The sequence below is a fragment of the Desmodus rotundus genome, chromosome 4 (assembly GCF_022682495.2).
Source record: "Desmodus rotundus isolate HL8 chromosome 4, HLdesRot8A.1, whole genome shotgun sequence".
Lineage (NCBI taxonomy): Eukaryota > Metazoa > Chordata > Mammalia > Chiroptera > Phyllostomidae > Desmodus > Desmodus rotundus.
Window position 1 is genome coordinate 86,261,453 of NC_071390.1, and position 17,955 is coordinate 86,279,407.

The following is a 17,955-nucleotide window of genomic DNA, read 5'->3' on the forward strand; positions in this document are numbered from 1 at the left end:
TAGGCAATTAAAATAGTAATTGAAGATAAACTGGAGTTATACCTTGGGATTACTGATTATTTTTCCCTTCAGCTTGCTTTACTGCACTTAGCCAGCCATGCATACATTTTTTTAAAATTTTTATTGTTATTCAATTACAGTTGTATGCCTTTTCTCCCCATCCCTCCACCCCACCCCAGCTGAACCCACCTCCCTCCCCCACCTCCACCCTCCCCCTTGGTTTTGTCCATGTGTCCTTTATAGTAGTTCCTGTAATCCCCATTTCCCACTGTCCCCGCCCCCCCTCCCCCCCGCCCTGGCTATTTGCAACAGCATGGATGAAACTGGAGAGCATTATGCTAAGTGAAATAAGCCAGGCAGTGAGGGACAAATACCATGCATACATTTTTAAACAGCTCTAGTAGATGATAATAGGTGGCAATATCTAAAGCAAAAGCAAATCATGTTTAATAAACTGCAAGAATTTTAAATATTGTTCCTAATTGTTTTTGTTACTCAAGAGCTTATCTAATAATGTAAGTAAATATAGTCTAAAGTAAGAATAAGTGATTCTGACAGTTTAAGCAGAATATATTTTTTATATTCTCTGCTTAATTGATCATATCATTGCTATCAAAATGATCTCATGCCTATTCTATGCAGTCATATGTTTTATTAATCGTAAATGAGACAAAAAAGGAGTGCTTTGTTAAGTATTGATGCTTTCACTGTGTGGAAAGGAAAACTTAAAGACAATGAAATATTTTATCCAGGCTGTAAAACTATAAAATGTACCTACCATAAGTTGGGTGGTTTCAGTTCTACCCTATTCCTCTGGGAGAGGTTAGACGAAGGAGTTATAATGTTTCCTTACATTAAAGAACGCTGACAGACTGCCACGTTAAATCACCTTATAAATTAGTTAGTTGTCAAGAAAAATAAAGATTGATATACTTCAACTGTTTCTCTTCTCCATGCTTCTTCCCTTTTCGTTGTCTTTCTTATATATAAGGTGAAATGAAGAATTATAAATAAGTTCTGTTGTAATTTGTTAAAATACTGCATAGCCTGATTTGTAAAGTAATATTAAAAATACATTCATTTCTTACATAGGAAATAAAAATTATCTGCAATCCCACCATCCAGTCATAGCTATTTTTATGGTATATTTTCTATTTGACTATCTATAATACTCTTCATTATATGTTAAATTTATCAATCCATAGATATCCATTTAATAGAAATGCAAGAGACCTGTAGATAATTATCTCCCAGTAGCTATATATAGTTTTTATTGAATCTTTTAATTCTATGTTATAGAAATTTATTATAAACTGTCATATATTTTCTTCCTACTATTGCACTAAATAAAATATTTAATTCTTATTTATGTGTACCTAAGTTTATTGGGACCATAATTTACTCTCCACATTTTAAATTGGCATATAAGTACATACATAAATAGTAATTAAAATATGGCAAATTTGTTGTTGTGGAAATGCCTGCAAAAGGGAATAGTAATGAATTTTGTTAGAAATCTTTGTATTCTTTTTGTAATTTTTGAAGGTAACGATCCTTGATTTAGGGTTTGTTTGTTTTGCTTTGATTAGAATATTGGTTAATGAAGTTTTTACATATTTCATTTATATTTATTTGAATGTCCTAAGTCTTAGGCCCATGAGCTGGAATTTATCAGTCCCCTCCAACTCCTATCCTCTCAGTGGAAGCCCTTGGAAACAGAAATGTGAGCTGAAGCGTAAAGGAAGCACGTGCTGTCCGCTCTTCCCCACCCTCATTGGATCACGATCTCTAACTCGTGCTCAGACGTTTATGCATATGTACCTACAGATTTACAGCAAAGCTTATTGTCTTCCTGAAACTTAAGACTCCAGACTATTTCAAAAGTCAGTAAAGTTTTCTAAACAACTCTTGAAAGATATCAAATGTTACTGCTTCCTTTACCTTAGACTATTGATACTTCTCTCTCCTTTCCCTACCCCCCGTCTAAATAGACAACTTATGTCTCACTTTAATTGAGTTTGGAAAATGCAGTCATGTTTTCACTTATCCTTTTCAAACAATGAACTCCTTACCTCACTTGCATTGCATCTTCCTGAATTATCTAATGCCCGTTTCATTTTTGTCTGAATAGCGGCACGAGAAATTTGCGATAGGAAAGAGTAGGTATGAGACATTAATGGTATATGAAGCACTTTCTGTATTTCAATAATTCAAAATAAATTATGTTTACCAAAATTATGTAATTACTTTGTTAAACAACTCAGATAATGCAAATCTCTGGCAGATTTGAGGGAAATGCAGCAGGATGGTGAAGGAAGGTGGCGGAAAGGGGAGGGACAGAGAAAGATGAGGTTTGTGTAATTGAAGTTCTTGATAGTAAGATTCTTGATGAGCACTCTTTCTTCCTAGAAAAACGTGAATTAAATCACTTTTTCCCCATTAAGATATTATATTACTATTTTATTAAGCATACAAAAGACAACAAAATCAATTCTTCTTTAAGTTAAGGAAAAAAGAGAGTAATGGAATGACATGGACTTCTATGGAAACTTTCTCGTTAAATTTTCTAAACTGTATTGCTATCCTTGACAATGGGCCGTGATGGTAGTAAAAATCCACAGATGTGATGCAATCACGTGAGTACAGCACTCCTAGCTGTGCCTCACACACAGTGGGAACATCACATAACATTTAAGTTCAAGATCCTCTTTTATTTTAAGTGAAACGTTTAAGAATGAGAATCGATTTTTTATTACGTTCAAAGAAGACTTCCCACAAGTATTTCAATATTAATGTTTGGGGGAAGAGGTTTTCCCTGTTTAAAAATTTTTAATACATATTATTTTATAACTAGGTAAGGGAAGTAATGCATTTGAAATATGAACTCCCTAACTTCCTTCATGCATTACTTCCCTTACCTAATTGTAAGATGATTGGATTAGTGTCAAACTCTTTGAAATGGAGATTCCTAAATGTGAGATTCCAGGAGAGAATTAAGAAGAACAAAAAGTACTAAATAAAATTCTCTGGGTGGTATTATTTATTGAAAATGTCTTGGGTTTTAAATGTAAATGCTCTGAAACAAGAGCAGTAAAATCCTATAGACTCCATTCACAAAAAACAACTAATCAGAAGCATGGCCTAAACACTTGGTGTTGGATTTAAGCAAACCATGCATCTCTAGGATTCAACTGTGGTTCTGACTCAGTGGTTTTTGTATCAAAAGAAAGGATTGCAAAGGTGGGATAGTTATGACTTGCAAATTAAGGCGCTGAATATTTAAGCTGATGTGCAAAGATCCAGCAAAGTATGCACAGAAGATATCGTGAATTGTACACTAATCAAATCTTAATAAATGGGGAATATTAGTATAGAAGCAATGACTCACTAACAATGTGTTTTTTTTTCTTGTTGGTTGGTTTTCATTTTACAGGAAAAAGTAAAGCATTTACAGAAGGCTTTTGCTTCAAGAGTAGATAAATCCACACAGACTGAAGTTCTAGGCTATGATGTAAGTAGCCATATAAACAATTTTATCTTCTTTATTGGTGTTCGGACTTCCACAGCTTCTTTGCCTCTGCTGCTACTGTGTCCATGCATTGGTTTAGTAGAATTTAGTGGTGCGCCGCTCATCTTTTGCTCTTAAATAATCCCCAAATACCTTCTGGAATTGGAAGAGATAATTACAGCTACTGACTAGCATATCAATGTCTTATTATTTTTTTTTATACTGACATCTCGAATACAGTCTTTTGAATTAGTGAATTTGCAGACATGTGGATGATACATATTACAATAGTAGGACAATTTATTTCAAAGAAAGTACTAATTTATTTATTAAAACCTTAATAAAGTTTGCAGTCACCAAAGCCAACCACATCATTTTTACAATCTGGTACTTAAAAGGAAACAACTTAGCAGAGAAATTTATAATAATATTTTAGCTCTTGGGCTTTAGTGCAGGCTGCAGAAAGTAATTTAATTGAAAGTTAGAGTTTTTTCTCTTAGTGTAAAATACTGAACTGTCAAAATAAGATTGTAAAACATGTTTGAATACAAGATTGCTTCTACTAATGCTAGATAATTTTGGATAGCTTTGATTCAAATACCTGTCTTTTCTTAAATGCAGGTATGAAATTTTCATTTTGCCTAAGTTTATGACTAAACTTCATTGTTATGAAAAATAGAGGAATTACTGTCTTTATCTTGTAGGTAACATCTGTGAGAAATCTCCTATTTGAAAACATTTATTATAGAATTTCTAGCACTTTATTGACAAATAGAATAGAGGTAATTTTAAGTTGTTTTATGAATGTGTATAATGAAAAAATGTGTGTTTATTTGCATGTCCTAATTATAATAAGCATAAATATGGGTATTACTTTTGTGTTTCCTTGCAAAGAAAATTACTTAATATAAATCTACTTGTCTCTATTAGGAAATAAACTGAAGTTTTTAATTCCAGTGCAAATTGTTTTTCAATATTTATATGCAGTATTTTTTAGTTTAAAAAACATTAAAATCTGTGCTTTTATTTTGAAATTTTGTTACATTTTAATGTTTTCTAGATACCTAAATCTTCTAGATATCAATATTGTGACTCATACTTATTAAATACCAGTGTTATATATTATTTAAATGATGTTAATATTTCATATTTTAAGAAAGTAATTAGTTTCATTAAGTTCAAAGAGGATTTGCCATATTTCAATATTAATACTTTTGGAGAGGTTTTTTTCCTGTTTTAAAAAAATTAATACCTATTATTTGTATTTCATTTTCTAGGATATAAACCTGGCATGTATTTTAATATATAATAACCTATATATTTTTAAATCTTGAAGTCAGAGTTATCCAGTCAGTAAGAAATCCAGAGTTCCCATGAAATCTTATTCCAATGTAACACCATTATGCAACTCAGGAAAAACAAGTTAATGTAGAATCTTCCTACTCAAAACTCTCAACTTTCAAATAAGTTACCTGAGTTCCAGAGAAGTGAAATCCCTTGTTCACTACTACATGGTCTTTGTGGCAGTGGTAAGAGTCTAGTCTCTTATCACAAGTAATGCACTTTTAAGCTGATTAAAACCACTATAAAGGACACATGGACAAAATCAAGGGAGAGGATAGAGGTGGGGGAGGGAGGGGGTTTGGCTGGGGTGGGGTGGAGGGATGGGGAGAAAAGGAACACAACTATAATTGAATAACAATAAAAAATTAAAATTAAAAAAACAAAGAGAACTAAAAACAAACAAAAAAATCCATATTTTAGAGTTATAATTGGTTTATGAAACCTCTGGTTCCTATATGACATGGGCAAGCCTATTTACAATATACTGAACTATATAAGATTCTCACTTGTAGAAAATAAAAATCAATTTCTCTGAAATAATTTGGTACCATAAAAAAAAATTTGTCTTAAACAGCATTACATGAGTTGCAGTTTCAGTTCTATTCAACTGAAGGGAAAATTTTAATGCATTATTTTATAAAGGGAAAAAGTGATAAAGGTCTAGTCTTTCATTAAATTTAATATATTGAGCAAAAAAAATGGACAGAGAAAAAAGAAAGAAAAATAACTATAAAAAAAGTAACATTCTTATAAAAGGGGAAAACACTTTTGACTTTGGGCAAATATTTCATTTTACCCCATATAAGGAAGTTATATTTAAGAAACTGAATTCTAAATGTCTAAATGACTGAACATGAACACAGAGTGTAAGAGACCAGCAGCACTATTAGCAGGGCTCATGAGAAGGAGTTGCTACCAAATGAACGGCCCCCATGGGGGCCAACTACGCTGACACCCCCCCGCATGATTTTCCTGTTTCTACGTAACTTGTTATATTAGTGCTGTTTAGTTCTCTATCCATGTAAATAAAAGTCTAAGATAAAGCCATGAACATAGTTAATCCTTATTATTAAATCTTCATTGTTAAATAGTCATTATTACTAGCATTTTTTCAAATCTGACAATGAGAGATTAATTATGTTAAGGATTGAATTATGTTAAAGAATAATAATTTCTTGGTAGTGAGTCCTTCAAGGATCCCCTTGTCTGTTATTATTTTGGTAGGTGTTAACATAGAATAACAATCTTTTCTAAACAGTTCATATTCTCATTTCTTAGTGATGTATTCTAAGATATAATCATCAGAATCAGCAAATTTATTACCAAATATATGTATATAGAACTTTATGCTAGTAACTAGAGGTAGCTGTAGTAATGAACTCCAGAGCATTTTCTATGGAAAAATCTGGGTGGGAAAATATTTAAATAAATTAGAAATAAGTAAACCATTTTAAAAGTGATACAATCGTGTGACTATTTGGAATATGTGATTCATCAGTAGTGTAATTTTCCATGACTGGTATATATTTTCTGTACTTTTCAGTATCTATTTATGAATAATTTCCCACATTTTTATGTAATAAGAATCATTTAACTTTTAATTTACAACATTTTGCATCTTCTCAGGAAATATAGCTTGACGTTATTTTTCACAAATGTGATATACTATCCACACAGAATATTAAACTTCTTTACAATTTGCAATAATATTTGTCAGAAAAAATAATGAAAAATCTTATAGAAATCTTGCATATTATGGATGATTTCTATAATACCTTCTTTCTTCCTAAAGCTGCCGAATATTAGCCACACATTTTTCTTTATTGATCATTACAAATCATGTTTCAGTGATATGGATGTCAGAATGTAAGAGATACAAGTATGCATTAATATTATTTGCTTGGGAAGACAGCTGTTGCTACACATTTTACTTAAGATAAGAAAAAGCATCCCCCCATAAGACATTCATATAATGAAAATAACTAGAAGAAATTTTTAAAAATCCGCTACAGTGAGTAAGTTCAAAGGTGTGTCCAATAAACTACTTTATCCTGAAACAGATTTATCAGGAGACTTGCAACTAATGTTAATGCACAATGTGCTCTGATTTGTAGTGCGCACGGCAAGAATTATTTAAAAATAAATTTGGAGTGTCCCAGCAAAGGCCTATAAACACAATAGTTCTTGTGATGGAGGAGATTTGTTAAATAAATGATGAATGTGTCTTAAATAATCAATGCCAATTTAACCTCTTTCACCTTCCCCTGTCTGCACAGGCTTAGTTTATTGAAAGATCAAAGAATAATTTCTTAGGTGTCACTTGTATTATTAAAACAGGATAGAAGATGAATAGATGTGGTCAAGTAGTAATGTTGCCGCTTACAAGATTGCATTAAGAGGTAGGGGATATTGTTCTGATTACATCAACTATATAAATAGATGCTTCGACAGAGCTCATATGCTATCTCTCTATATTTTATAGTTTGAACTACTGCAAGTAACATTTTGGTTTAAATAATTGAGAATGAACAGCCAAAATGCTGCAGTATACTTTTTATATTCGAACACTGAGAAAATTCAGGTATTTCTATTAATTTGACATCCTCATGGATAACTTTTTTTTAACTTCCTTGTGATGTTCTGCAGACGACTTGTCTTTTTCAGTGTGACCGACTGCGTGTAGGTTTCTTTCAGTGCATGCCTGAACGCAGAACGGTCGCACGGTCTCTAATTTACTATTTTAGGCAAAAGCATTTTTGCATAAACATTTTTAAAAAGGTTCTTCTTTTCATCAGTGAGTGTTTTACACTTATATTTAATAAGTGTAATAACTTATATTTAATAAGTGTAATATTTGAACTTGCAATGTTTTGTTTATATTTTCTTTGAGTTATATTATATTGAGTATATCCATATTAAATTAGGAATCACTGTTCATATAAATACCACTAATGATTTTCACTCATTTATTTGTAATTGACTGAGTTGTGGCATCACTCATATTCTTCCTCAGTCACAGATAAGTGAAACATAAATCCGTTTGGGAATATATGCTCATACCACTGCATATTTTTCGAATATTTTAACACACTTTCTGAAAGGTGGGATTTACTTTATAAGCGCAACTCTCTACTTACATGCTAGGAAAATAGTATTACTAGCTGTATTACAAATACGCGTTTTGAAAAACTGCTCAATGCAATTATCTATGCATTCTTAATCTGTGCTACTTTTCCTTACATTTAATTTTGGAGGTCCTCCGGGCACAGTTAGTAGCATGCAGGGAGTTCTAGCAAATATGAAAATATTTATCATGTAAGTAATAAGAATTATTAGTTTTTACTGTAATTGTTTTATTAGCTACTAGACAAAGTTATCTTGTTATGCTAATGTTTGTGCCAGCCTGTGCATTTAGCCCTATTCTAAGAATTGAGTGACTATCAGTTAGGCTCTCATCTACCTGCTAATAAACTAGAGTTTAAAGCTTTCTATTTGGGATTCATTTGTTGCGATCATTTTCTGATCATGCATCAAAATGCTACAGCATTTAGTAGATGAAAGCGTTCCCCCACATGCTTTATTTATATTTATTTATCTCAGGTATTTCTGTTTGTTTTTTTACAAATTAAAAATCAGGTTTAAAAATAAGCCAGGCAGTGAGGGACAAATACCATATGATCTCACCTTTAACTGGAACATAATAAACAAAAGAAAAAAGCAAACAAAATATAACCAGAGACATTGAAATTAAGAACAATGTAACAATAGCCAGAGGGGAGTGGAGAGGGGATAGTGGGGAGAGGGGTCTACAGGAACTACTATAAAGGACACAAGGACAAAATCAAGGGTGAGGGTAGAGGTGGGGGAAGGAGGTGGGATTGGCTGGGGTGGGGTGGAGGGATGGGGAGAAAATGCAGACAATTGTAACTGAATAACAATAAAAAATTAAAAAAAAATCCCTGAATGATATATTTCAAGTTTTCTTTTGAACTACATTTTCTCATATGACATTAAGGGTAAGTTCCACAGCAGAGAACATTGATTAAAAAACAATTACAGAAACATGATCATTTGCCACAGGTACTTATTAATATTTAATAGAGGAATTACAGCTCCTACAGCGGTGAAGTTCTAAGGGCATCCCTTTTGAAAATTCCTACATGAATTTATTCAACAGATATTACTAAGTGCCCCTGGAAGCCAGGACTTGTTCTATGTGCTGGGGATACATCCTTTAATCAAACAACAAATACTCCCTCATGGAACTTCCATTTTGTGAGGGGGAAGTTACAATAAACAATAAATATTTAAAAAATACGTGAATTATGTACTACATTAGAGGGTGCTCAGTACCACGCACAAAAGAAAAATAGCACAGGGAGAGAATAATTGTGACTGTAAGGACGGGAGTCAAGGCTATGATCGGAAATTTTAAACAAGGTGATCTAGGCAGGTCTGAGGGTGAGGCGTGAGATGTGAAACTTGAAGAAGGTGAGATGAGAATCCCATTTAGTCAGAAATTCTTTTGTATATGTGCTTTATGAAAACCCCTTGAAGACCTGCAGTCAGTGAGAACAAATTGCTTTACCTTGCCATAGCCCTAGGTAAGAGTAGTTGGCTTCAGTTAGAGGCTGTGCAGTAAGGAATAAATGCATTCGGTGCCATTAAACCCAAAATCAGACCCAGAGCAGTAAGAAAGTTTTCACCAGGGAAGCAGCACCTGAGCGAACTGCCCACTGAGGCCTCTCAAGCACACTCACCCAGACTCAGCCCTGCGGAGGGACCCGCGCCGTCCAGCTGTGCTACGGAATTACGCTTGCTTTCCTCTTTTTTGCATGTACTCTCTCTTCCCCTTCTCTTTCTCGGTGCCATTCATCTTCTAGAGTTGAATTTATATACTTAAAATGTATAATTAGGCTTCATTATATATCAATGTGTCCCATTTATCATAAGTGTGCCAGTAAACAAAAAAATAGAAAGCACTCAATGATTACTTGGTGAAAAATAAATTGACTAAAAGGCTCTAATGTCACTTTTATGATACTAAAAATCTATAACAAATCAGTATGCATTATTTTACTTTATTTACAACGAAAGCTACAGAAGTGCATATTGCTATCCTACCTTTTATTTTATATTATGTTGTTATAGCTAACATGTTCTGAAATGGCTATTCTGTGCCTTTTAGAACAAAGCATTAAATGCAGATTGGCGCAGACAACTAGTAATTTTAAAACCTAAGAGTCCGCATACAGTTGCCTTTACAGTACTGAATTGAATGCTTCTTTGTTAAACCCTGAATCTTTAGCTAGGAGCCAGATGACTCCTGGGAAGCCTCCAGGCCTTTAATTCAGCTTTGACTACAAACAATTAGGTAACTGATAGTTCTCTTGTTAAGAGAATTTGTGGTTAAAATTTTGGGGGGAGAAAAGCAAGACTAGGTGTTTACTAAAAAAAACTCTTATAATTATACAAATATCCATTAAATGAAATGATGAAACACACACAAACTATTTTGTACAGCTTAAATTATATAGAAGGAAAAATAACTTTCCCTCTACCCTTCTTGGTTCTTGGCTGAGAGCCTTCCCAATAAGAGACAGATTAATGGAGGAAACCTGCCCCCCACAGAAATTTAATAGCGTGTATACACATGGGAGATAACCAGGAAAACTGAGTAACTCCCCAAATGGCCCAATCCACCACCTTAAATAGCATCTCCAACTAAAGACCAAAAAAAAAAAAAAAATAGCTGTCGGGGAGATAGACCAATGTGGGAGGTTACCAGGAGAAATACAAGATTCTGGTCGTTATGCAGATTTAAATGGGTGCCTTCTCTATTGATAAGAGTTTCTAGAGATTAGTTACCTTGTTCTTTCTGGTACTGAAAGGGAGACACCCTTAAACATGGAGATTTCCCTTAAAAATATAAATGTCTCTTACGGACGATACCTTTAGAGCTTACCTTATATCCAAGTTTCTTAAAAATAGGTAGTTCAAGATAATTTACGTGTCAAAGAGGACTATTTTGGGGTGGCAAATCCTGCTCCCCTTCACTGGTTTATACCTTCTGCCAATTAAAAGAACTGTTAATTATTTTAGGGAGAGACATTAAAATATTAGATTACTAGTGTGTTAATAAACAAATCCAACCAAGTAAATTTGAAGATCTAACTGACTTTATTAAGCAATTCATGAATCTAACATCATTTCATCTAACAAATAGGCAGTCCACAGGGGTAGTGCAAATGGTTTTTTTTTTTCTTTTTCTTTTTCTTTTTTTTAATCAGAGAAAGGGTGGGACCAGGAAGCTATTTAACAAAAGAAAGTAAATGATTACTTTTAGACCAGAGTACCATCTTTTGGGAGAAAGGTAACAGCAAGTGATTTGATCATGCAGATGGCGTCTTCTTTCTAAAGGGATGGGAGGAGGCCCACAGGACAGATTACCTTATTGGTGTTAACCAGAAAATTCCAAACTGGTTGATTAATATTATGTTTCTAGGAGTGGTTGAAACAGCAATTAGGTGAGGTATGAAATCTAGGTTTATCACAGGCTTTGGGACAAGGGACTCCATTCAAGGTCTGTGGTGTTATCCAGCAAGTATTTCAAAATAAAGTTGTTTTCCTGATAAATGACTATAAAGAGCTAAAGGGAGATAAAAGGTTTATAAAGGTTTGGCTTTGTACCAAGCAGGTGATGGAATGGAAATTCTGACAATGTTGCGTTACAGAAACAGAGAGCCACGGGTGGCGTTAACCTTGTGCTCTATGAAGTACGAATACCAGGAAATGGTACTTTCCTGTGGCACCACATTGTTAAGATGATAATTAGTACTTCAAACCTATAAAGCTGAATTACTTCTGAGAAAATTTATACCAGGAGAGTACCATTTACAATTCAGAATACTTAAAGACTTCAGATTTGTCATTATTTTAAGGGTTTTATGCTTATAAATGAATGTATAGATTTAGATTTAATCCATCATATGAAGGAAAAATTTTTTAAGATATAGTCTCATTTAAGTAATTTTCAAAAAGAAAAGTATTCTAAACAAATTTATCATTTTTTGCATTATAAAAGTATAACCTGATAACTGATGAATTATTGATTTTTTTAAGCCTAAGAAAAAACTAATGTCGAATTGGAAATATAGTGTTTTTTAGCTTTTCAAATGTTAAGAAATGCTTAATATTTTTCCAAAAAATGTTACTTGGAAGTCTTTTGGAAAAGTTGCTATAAATCCTAATTGATTATGAAGGGATTAACTTTTCTTCTTTGAGGGAAGGAACATTAGGAATCACTCACTCTTATGCCTTAATCAACAAGAAACTAAAAGGAACTTAACAAAAGTCTAAAAATATACAAAAATTGCTTCTTTTGAGTGTTTCTACTCTTTTAAAAGCTTTTACCCCATCTCGATTTTTTTAGTATGTTAAACATATAAATGCTGAACCATTATTTATAAATACATTACATGTACTTAAACATATGTTCTTATATATTTTTGGCATTTCCAATATAATATTATTTTACTGTAATATTAATAAATAATGTTTATTTTATAACTTAAATTACTGAATGTTATTCAGGCATATAAATACTTAAACATTATTTTTACATTTCTTTTTCTTGAAGAACTCCATTGTCATATGGCAAAATCCCCATAAAAGGGGCTTTTGAAAAATGTAACAAAATAGTATATGGTTGTTTTTCCTCTGTCCAGCAATGCTATCTCTACAAATCTACCCTAAACATGCATATTCACATATGTGAAACAGCATCTCCATAAGATTTTCCTTAATGGGCATTATTTGTAATAACTAACAATAAAAAAACAACGCAGGGGAATTTAAGGGGACTAAATGGTAATGGGGAAAATACAATAAATATTAAATTTTAAAAAATAAGAAAAAAAAACCAACACAAATGTTCTTTAGTAGAGGGCCATTTGGCAATGGGTGCTATTCACAACAAGTAGGGCTGTAAAGCCTCCCAAAAGAGGGAGATGTCCATGTTCCGATATGCATGTTCTGACCTAATCGCCAGACTGCATTAATAGTGAAACAGTCAAGGTGTGAAGCAGTTATATACTATTTCATTTTTATAATATTTTGTGTATGTGCAGATAACAAAAAATAAATAAATAAAGGTGTTTACCCATAGGAGAAGCAAGAGAGAGAAGTAGAGAATAGTGCAGAAGATTAGACAATGAATTAAAATTCTTCGACTATATATTTTAATATAGTTTTCATGAGGAAAATAAAACTAAAAGATTAAAGTCTTCTTGAAATAGATACATTTAATTCTACATCAAGTTGGTATAATAACCACAGGGGAAAAAAACGATTTTAAAGTGATTTTTAAATTTTTTTTATTTTTTATAATTTTAATTTTTGATTGTTACTCAATTACAGGTGTGTGCCTTTTCTCCCCATCCCTCCACCCCACCCCAGTCAAACTCCCCCACTCCCCCACCTCCACCCTCCCCCTTGATTTTGTCCATGTTTTAATGTGATTTGGCACTTTCTCTGCTTGTGTATCTTTAGCTGGCTATAGCCTAAGGACAAAGAAAACTGCAAAAAAATCTAAAACTTGACTCAGTGGTACAATTATATTCTACTATAATAATTTTGAAGCTATTTATGTGTGGTATAAAATTCAACTAATAATTCAATAGAATTTACTAGGACTCAAGGTTTTTCAGGATGAGAGAAAAGAAATATAACTATAAAAATTAAAAAAGGAAAAAGAAACCCTGTAACATAATATTCAAATTGAAACTATCCATATGAATTCATAATTTACTAAAGAATATATTTAGCTTTGCCCACTGAAGGAGTATGGAGTGATAGTCAGAAACATCTAACCGGAGATGACTCGAGCTTACAGGCCTACCCTTCAGTATGCAGTAAACACAGGGTGTAAATGGATGTGTAAAACAGTATCACGACTTACCAATTAGACATGTCCCAAGTAAGCAGTATTGTGAGAGAACCAACATGTACCCTTAGAAAAGAAAATGCCAGTAGAAATTGGGGGATTATCATTATTAAAGAAGCTAACAAGACATGACAAAGGTAACATATATATATATATATGTTATATATATGTTATATATATATAATTGTGTTTGTACCTATATATTGGGAGAGAGAAGCAGCAAAAGCAACTATGACAATTCTAAATCACTGAGTTTAGGTGGTGGCTATGCAGATGTTAATGGTACCAGTCTTTCTATTGTTTGGCATGCTTAGAAATTTCCCCAGTAAAGGGAAAGGCTATTTCATGTTTTAAAAATTAGAAGCAAGATTTAAATAGCATTTAAATGCATGTGGTACGTGGTACAGGACTGAATCTTAGGTTGGGCAGTTCAGCAGTAACCTGTATTTGAAGGATATTTGAGGACATTTGAGTGACAGCTGTTAGATAACATGAAAATACATTGGCATGGAAGGATAGAAGTCATTAACTAGGGGGGAAGGCAGCAAGTAGAGTAACTTAAAAAAACAGGATATACTATATGGCCTCATTTTGGTAAGGAAGAAAATGTGAAACTGAATACACTAAAGTTGATAGGATCACCTCTGGTTGTTAGGAATATGGCATTTTATATCCTTATTTCTGCTTATCTCTTTTCTCACATTTTGCAATGAACATATGTGCTTCTATAGTAATAATGTTTGTAATTTCAGTGTAGAAATACCTTATTTAAAAAAGCAAACTCCCCAACACTGCCATAAGGATATGAAATTTTGTAGATTGTACTTAATTTCAAGTACTACTTTCGTAAAAAATAAAATAACCTGAAAAATTTTGAGGAAACAAAGACACTATTCTTCTAAAAATATAATTATTAAAAATGTAAATATTCAAACTTGGAGGGTTTTTTTCTAATTTGACAATATATTGAATGCATTGTATTTTAAAGCCAAAGATGATCTAATTTTGATTTTCTTAATTTATAATATTCCCAGAATTGTTAATCATAAAAGAGAATTGTGTTTTTCAAATTATTGGTGTGTCTACAGAGTGTTTACGGGGAACCATTTATTATCATTAGTTGAACTCTAATATTTTTTTGCAGACAGAGAAATGTTGAGGCTTTTATCCTTGCTCTTTGGCAAATCCTAGAATATTATAAACATTTATGATAAGAGAAATGTTAGTATTATATATTTTAGTGACATTTGTGTCTCTGAACATATTCAACTTATTATATTTTTCCTTTCATTTTACTAACATTTTCTAGAACAATAAAAGGTGGATCTGGATTAGAGTTTTATTAAAATATGAATGCCAGGAGGTTTAAAATACACTTGTCAAATGACAAACATAGTAAAATTTGGTGATGGGTATCGTGCCCTTTATTCAAGGGGAACAATAATCTATGGATTGGGGAGTGCAGTGCCTCACAGCAGTGAAAACAGCATCTAGAGACTTTGGACAAAAGTGAGCTTTATGGAGAATTAAAAGCAGCAATGTGAACAGCACAGGATTGGCCAGAAGGTCAGGGATTACCTGCTAAGGCTAACAGATTGTAGGCCCTGTTGTCTAGTATAAAGTGAGCTAGCTCAGTGATTGTGGTTGGTATGTATTACATTCCCTAAACAGTGAGGTGCTTCCCATAAATGTGGGCTGACTTAACTTTAGATTTCTAAGGTGTCTTAGGGCACTGAGGCAACCTCCATTTAATTAATGAATCCTTTATCAATTGCTCCCTTTATCAATTGCCCTCTTCTGACCAATACTGTCAGTTGTACTGAGTTGTACTTAGAGTACTGATCAAATTTAAGGTACTAGTGCCATCCTGAGTTACTGCTTTGTGTTAATGTTGGAGGCAGGTTGTATCTGTGACTGGAATTCATAGGTGAGGATGTTGAGGTCTCCGTCTCTGAGTTGACAATTGTCTTTATCCTTTTTAGCAGTCGAGGCAAAGGGAGATCATTGTCTGTTTCCAGCAGCTGCATGCATGCATTTAAAGCCTTTGAGAGAACGCAGTGCACCAGGAAGACTATTAGAGGAACTCTCCTCAGGATAATAGCCAACATTCGGAGGGCACTCTGAAGCCACAGTCCCAATGATCCAAACCAACAGTGATCAAATTGATCAAAGACAGGCTCCAGGGAAGGAGTCACTCACTTAAGCCAGATGGCTTGTTCTGTGATCCTGATGTAGCTGAGTCTTAACTTTCCCAGAAGTGTTAATCCAAGTGCAGCAAGTGGTGTTGGCCACAGCACAGATGCCTCCTTGCTGTACTAAAGGATAATCAAGGGCTATCCTACTATCAACAGCAATTTTATTCAAAGATTCTAAGGATTTTTGTCGGGAAGCTTTTGCTTTAGCAGTAGATTCTGCCATGTCTTCAAGAATTAAGGAGAGGTTCCTGATCATAGCTTCGTTTGCACCCACACCTAACCAGAGGAGTAGGAATCTGCCAAAGGAAGTGAATCCTGAATCGTAGTGCCTCATGGCAATTCCTGTTTTGTTCAATAATGCACATTGAAGGGAATTCACTACTGAGAAGTCTGTTGGATTGTGAAGTGCTAGGAGTACAGTTAGATAATGCAAATGGCACTCTCTGGTTAAGCATTAGCCATCTGGGCATCCATAGATAGACCTAAGAAGAATATTTGTCCTTAAAAACGCTACAGACAAAAATCAACCCTGCTGGAGCACACACTACTCCCAGTAAAACAGTGTTATTAATGGACTCATTGACAGGGGATTTTTCAGTTAAGCCTGGATCCGTGAGGTTTCATCACATTTGGGAAGATAATTTCCTATTCTAAAACAAATGTACAAAACTCTTTGCAGAGGCAGGTAGCTGTAGAAAAATTTGCAGATCTAGGCCAGGGGCAGTTTGTATTTAATCATAAGAACATGGCCCTGAGAGTGTTTTTAAAGTTATTCTCGTCTGTCTGAGCTCATATGACAATGACAAGGGAGAGGTTAAAGCTAGGCACGGGGAGTTCCGACTGTCGAAGTCAGACTTTTAAGTAACTTCTAAGGGTATTTGATTGCAGTTTATGGTGACATTAGGAATGGAAGAAAAAATGGTCACAGGGAAGACCAGGATGTTTTTAACATCATGGAAAGATCAGAGTGTTTGATGACAAATCCTGTAGTCTGAAAGGATAGCCCCGTCAGCGGTGTCCGGGGGAGGTGCAGATAGCATCATTATCTTTCCAGGCCAGTGCCAATGTACAGGTAAGAGAGAGGAAAAGGAAGGGTTTTACGTTTGAGGTTAAAGTATGAAGTTATGATTTGACATCTTGGGTGGAAATAGTCTACTTGAGATGAAGGCTAGTGGTGACAGCTCAAGTCCATGAATCAGGTTGTGCCCTCTTCATTTGAGACATGTGGGGCCAGGGTCTGATGCCTTGAAGTTCAGCAGCTGTGTTGGTAGTGAGGAGCACTTGACAGAGTTCCTTCCACTGAGGTACAAAGGCAGATTTTTTTTTTATGTCTCTTTCATGAGACGCACGTTTTAGGTTGTGAGGAGGAAAGTTAATGGACTCTGGGTTGGGAAAGTCTTCCTCAACCTGTTGGAAATGCACCTTGGTGTCATACTTTAGAGATTTGCAATAATGTGCCATTTTGGATAAATGAGAGGAGTGTCAATGTGAGGTTTGACCGCAAGGGACACCAGTCTCCCTGTGATAATTTCATAAGGAGTTAACTTGTGATTTCCATTTGATATTCTCCTTATAGTAGATAGGGCTAGAGGAATATTTTTAGACCATGGGAATTCTGTGGAGACTGAAAACTTTGATAGTTCAAGTTTGACCATGCCTTTGTTTTGTTTGTTTGTTTCTTTGTTTGTTTGTTTTTAACTTTTTTTGATGATTAAAGAAGGTTGGGACAATGGCAGTGCCACCTGGTATGGAGACCCTTATTGAGGGCCTGCACAATTTGTCCAGTGAAAAAAGATCCTTTACTCACTGGAAACTTATCTCGGTCTATCTCAAGTTGAGATAACATGTTCTAATTTTTTGGGGGGAGGACAACAGAAAGGGCATCAGTCTTTCTACAGGGAAAGGCCTCATTCCATCCAGAAAATAAGCAAGCAGTAGCTAGTACAGACTGATAACCTTGTGCC

General features: G+C 34.0%; 1 protein-coding gene across 5 annotated transcripts in view; it reads left to right on the forward strand.

The window, feature by feature from the left end:
• Positions 1-17,955, forward strand: part of CCSER1 (coiled-coil serine rich protein 1) — a 1,227,777-nt gene that overhangs the window by 639,825 nt on the left and 569,997 nt on the right. For all 5 annotated transcript variants that reach the window (XM_045183762.3, XM_053923202.1, XM_053923201.1 and 2 more), the window contains exon 9: positions 3,434-3,511. In XM_045183762.3, coding sequence (XP_045039697.2) covers positions 3,434-3,511 — 78 coding nt within the window. The remainder of the gene's footprint in view (positions 1-3,433; positions 3,512-17,955) is intronic.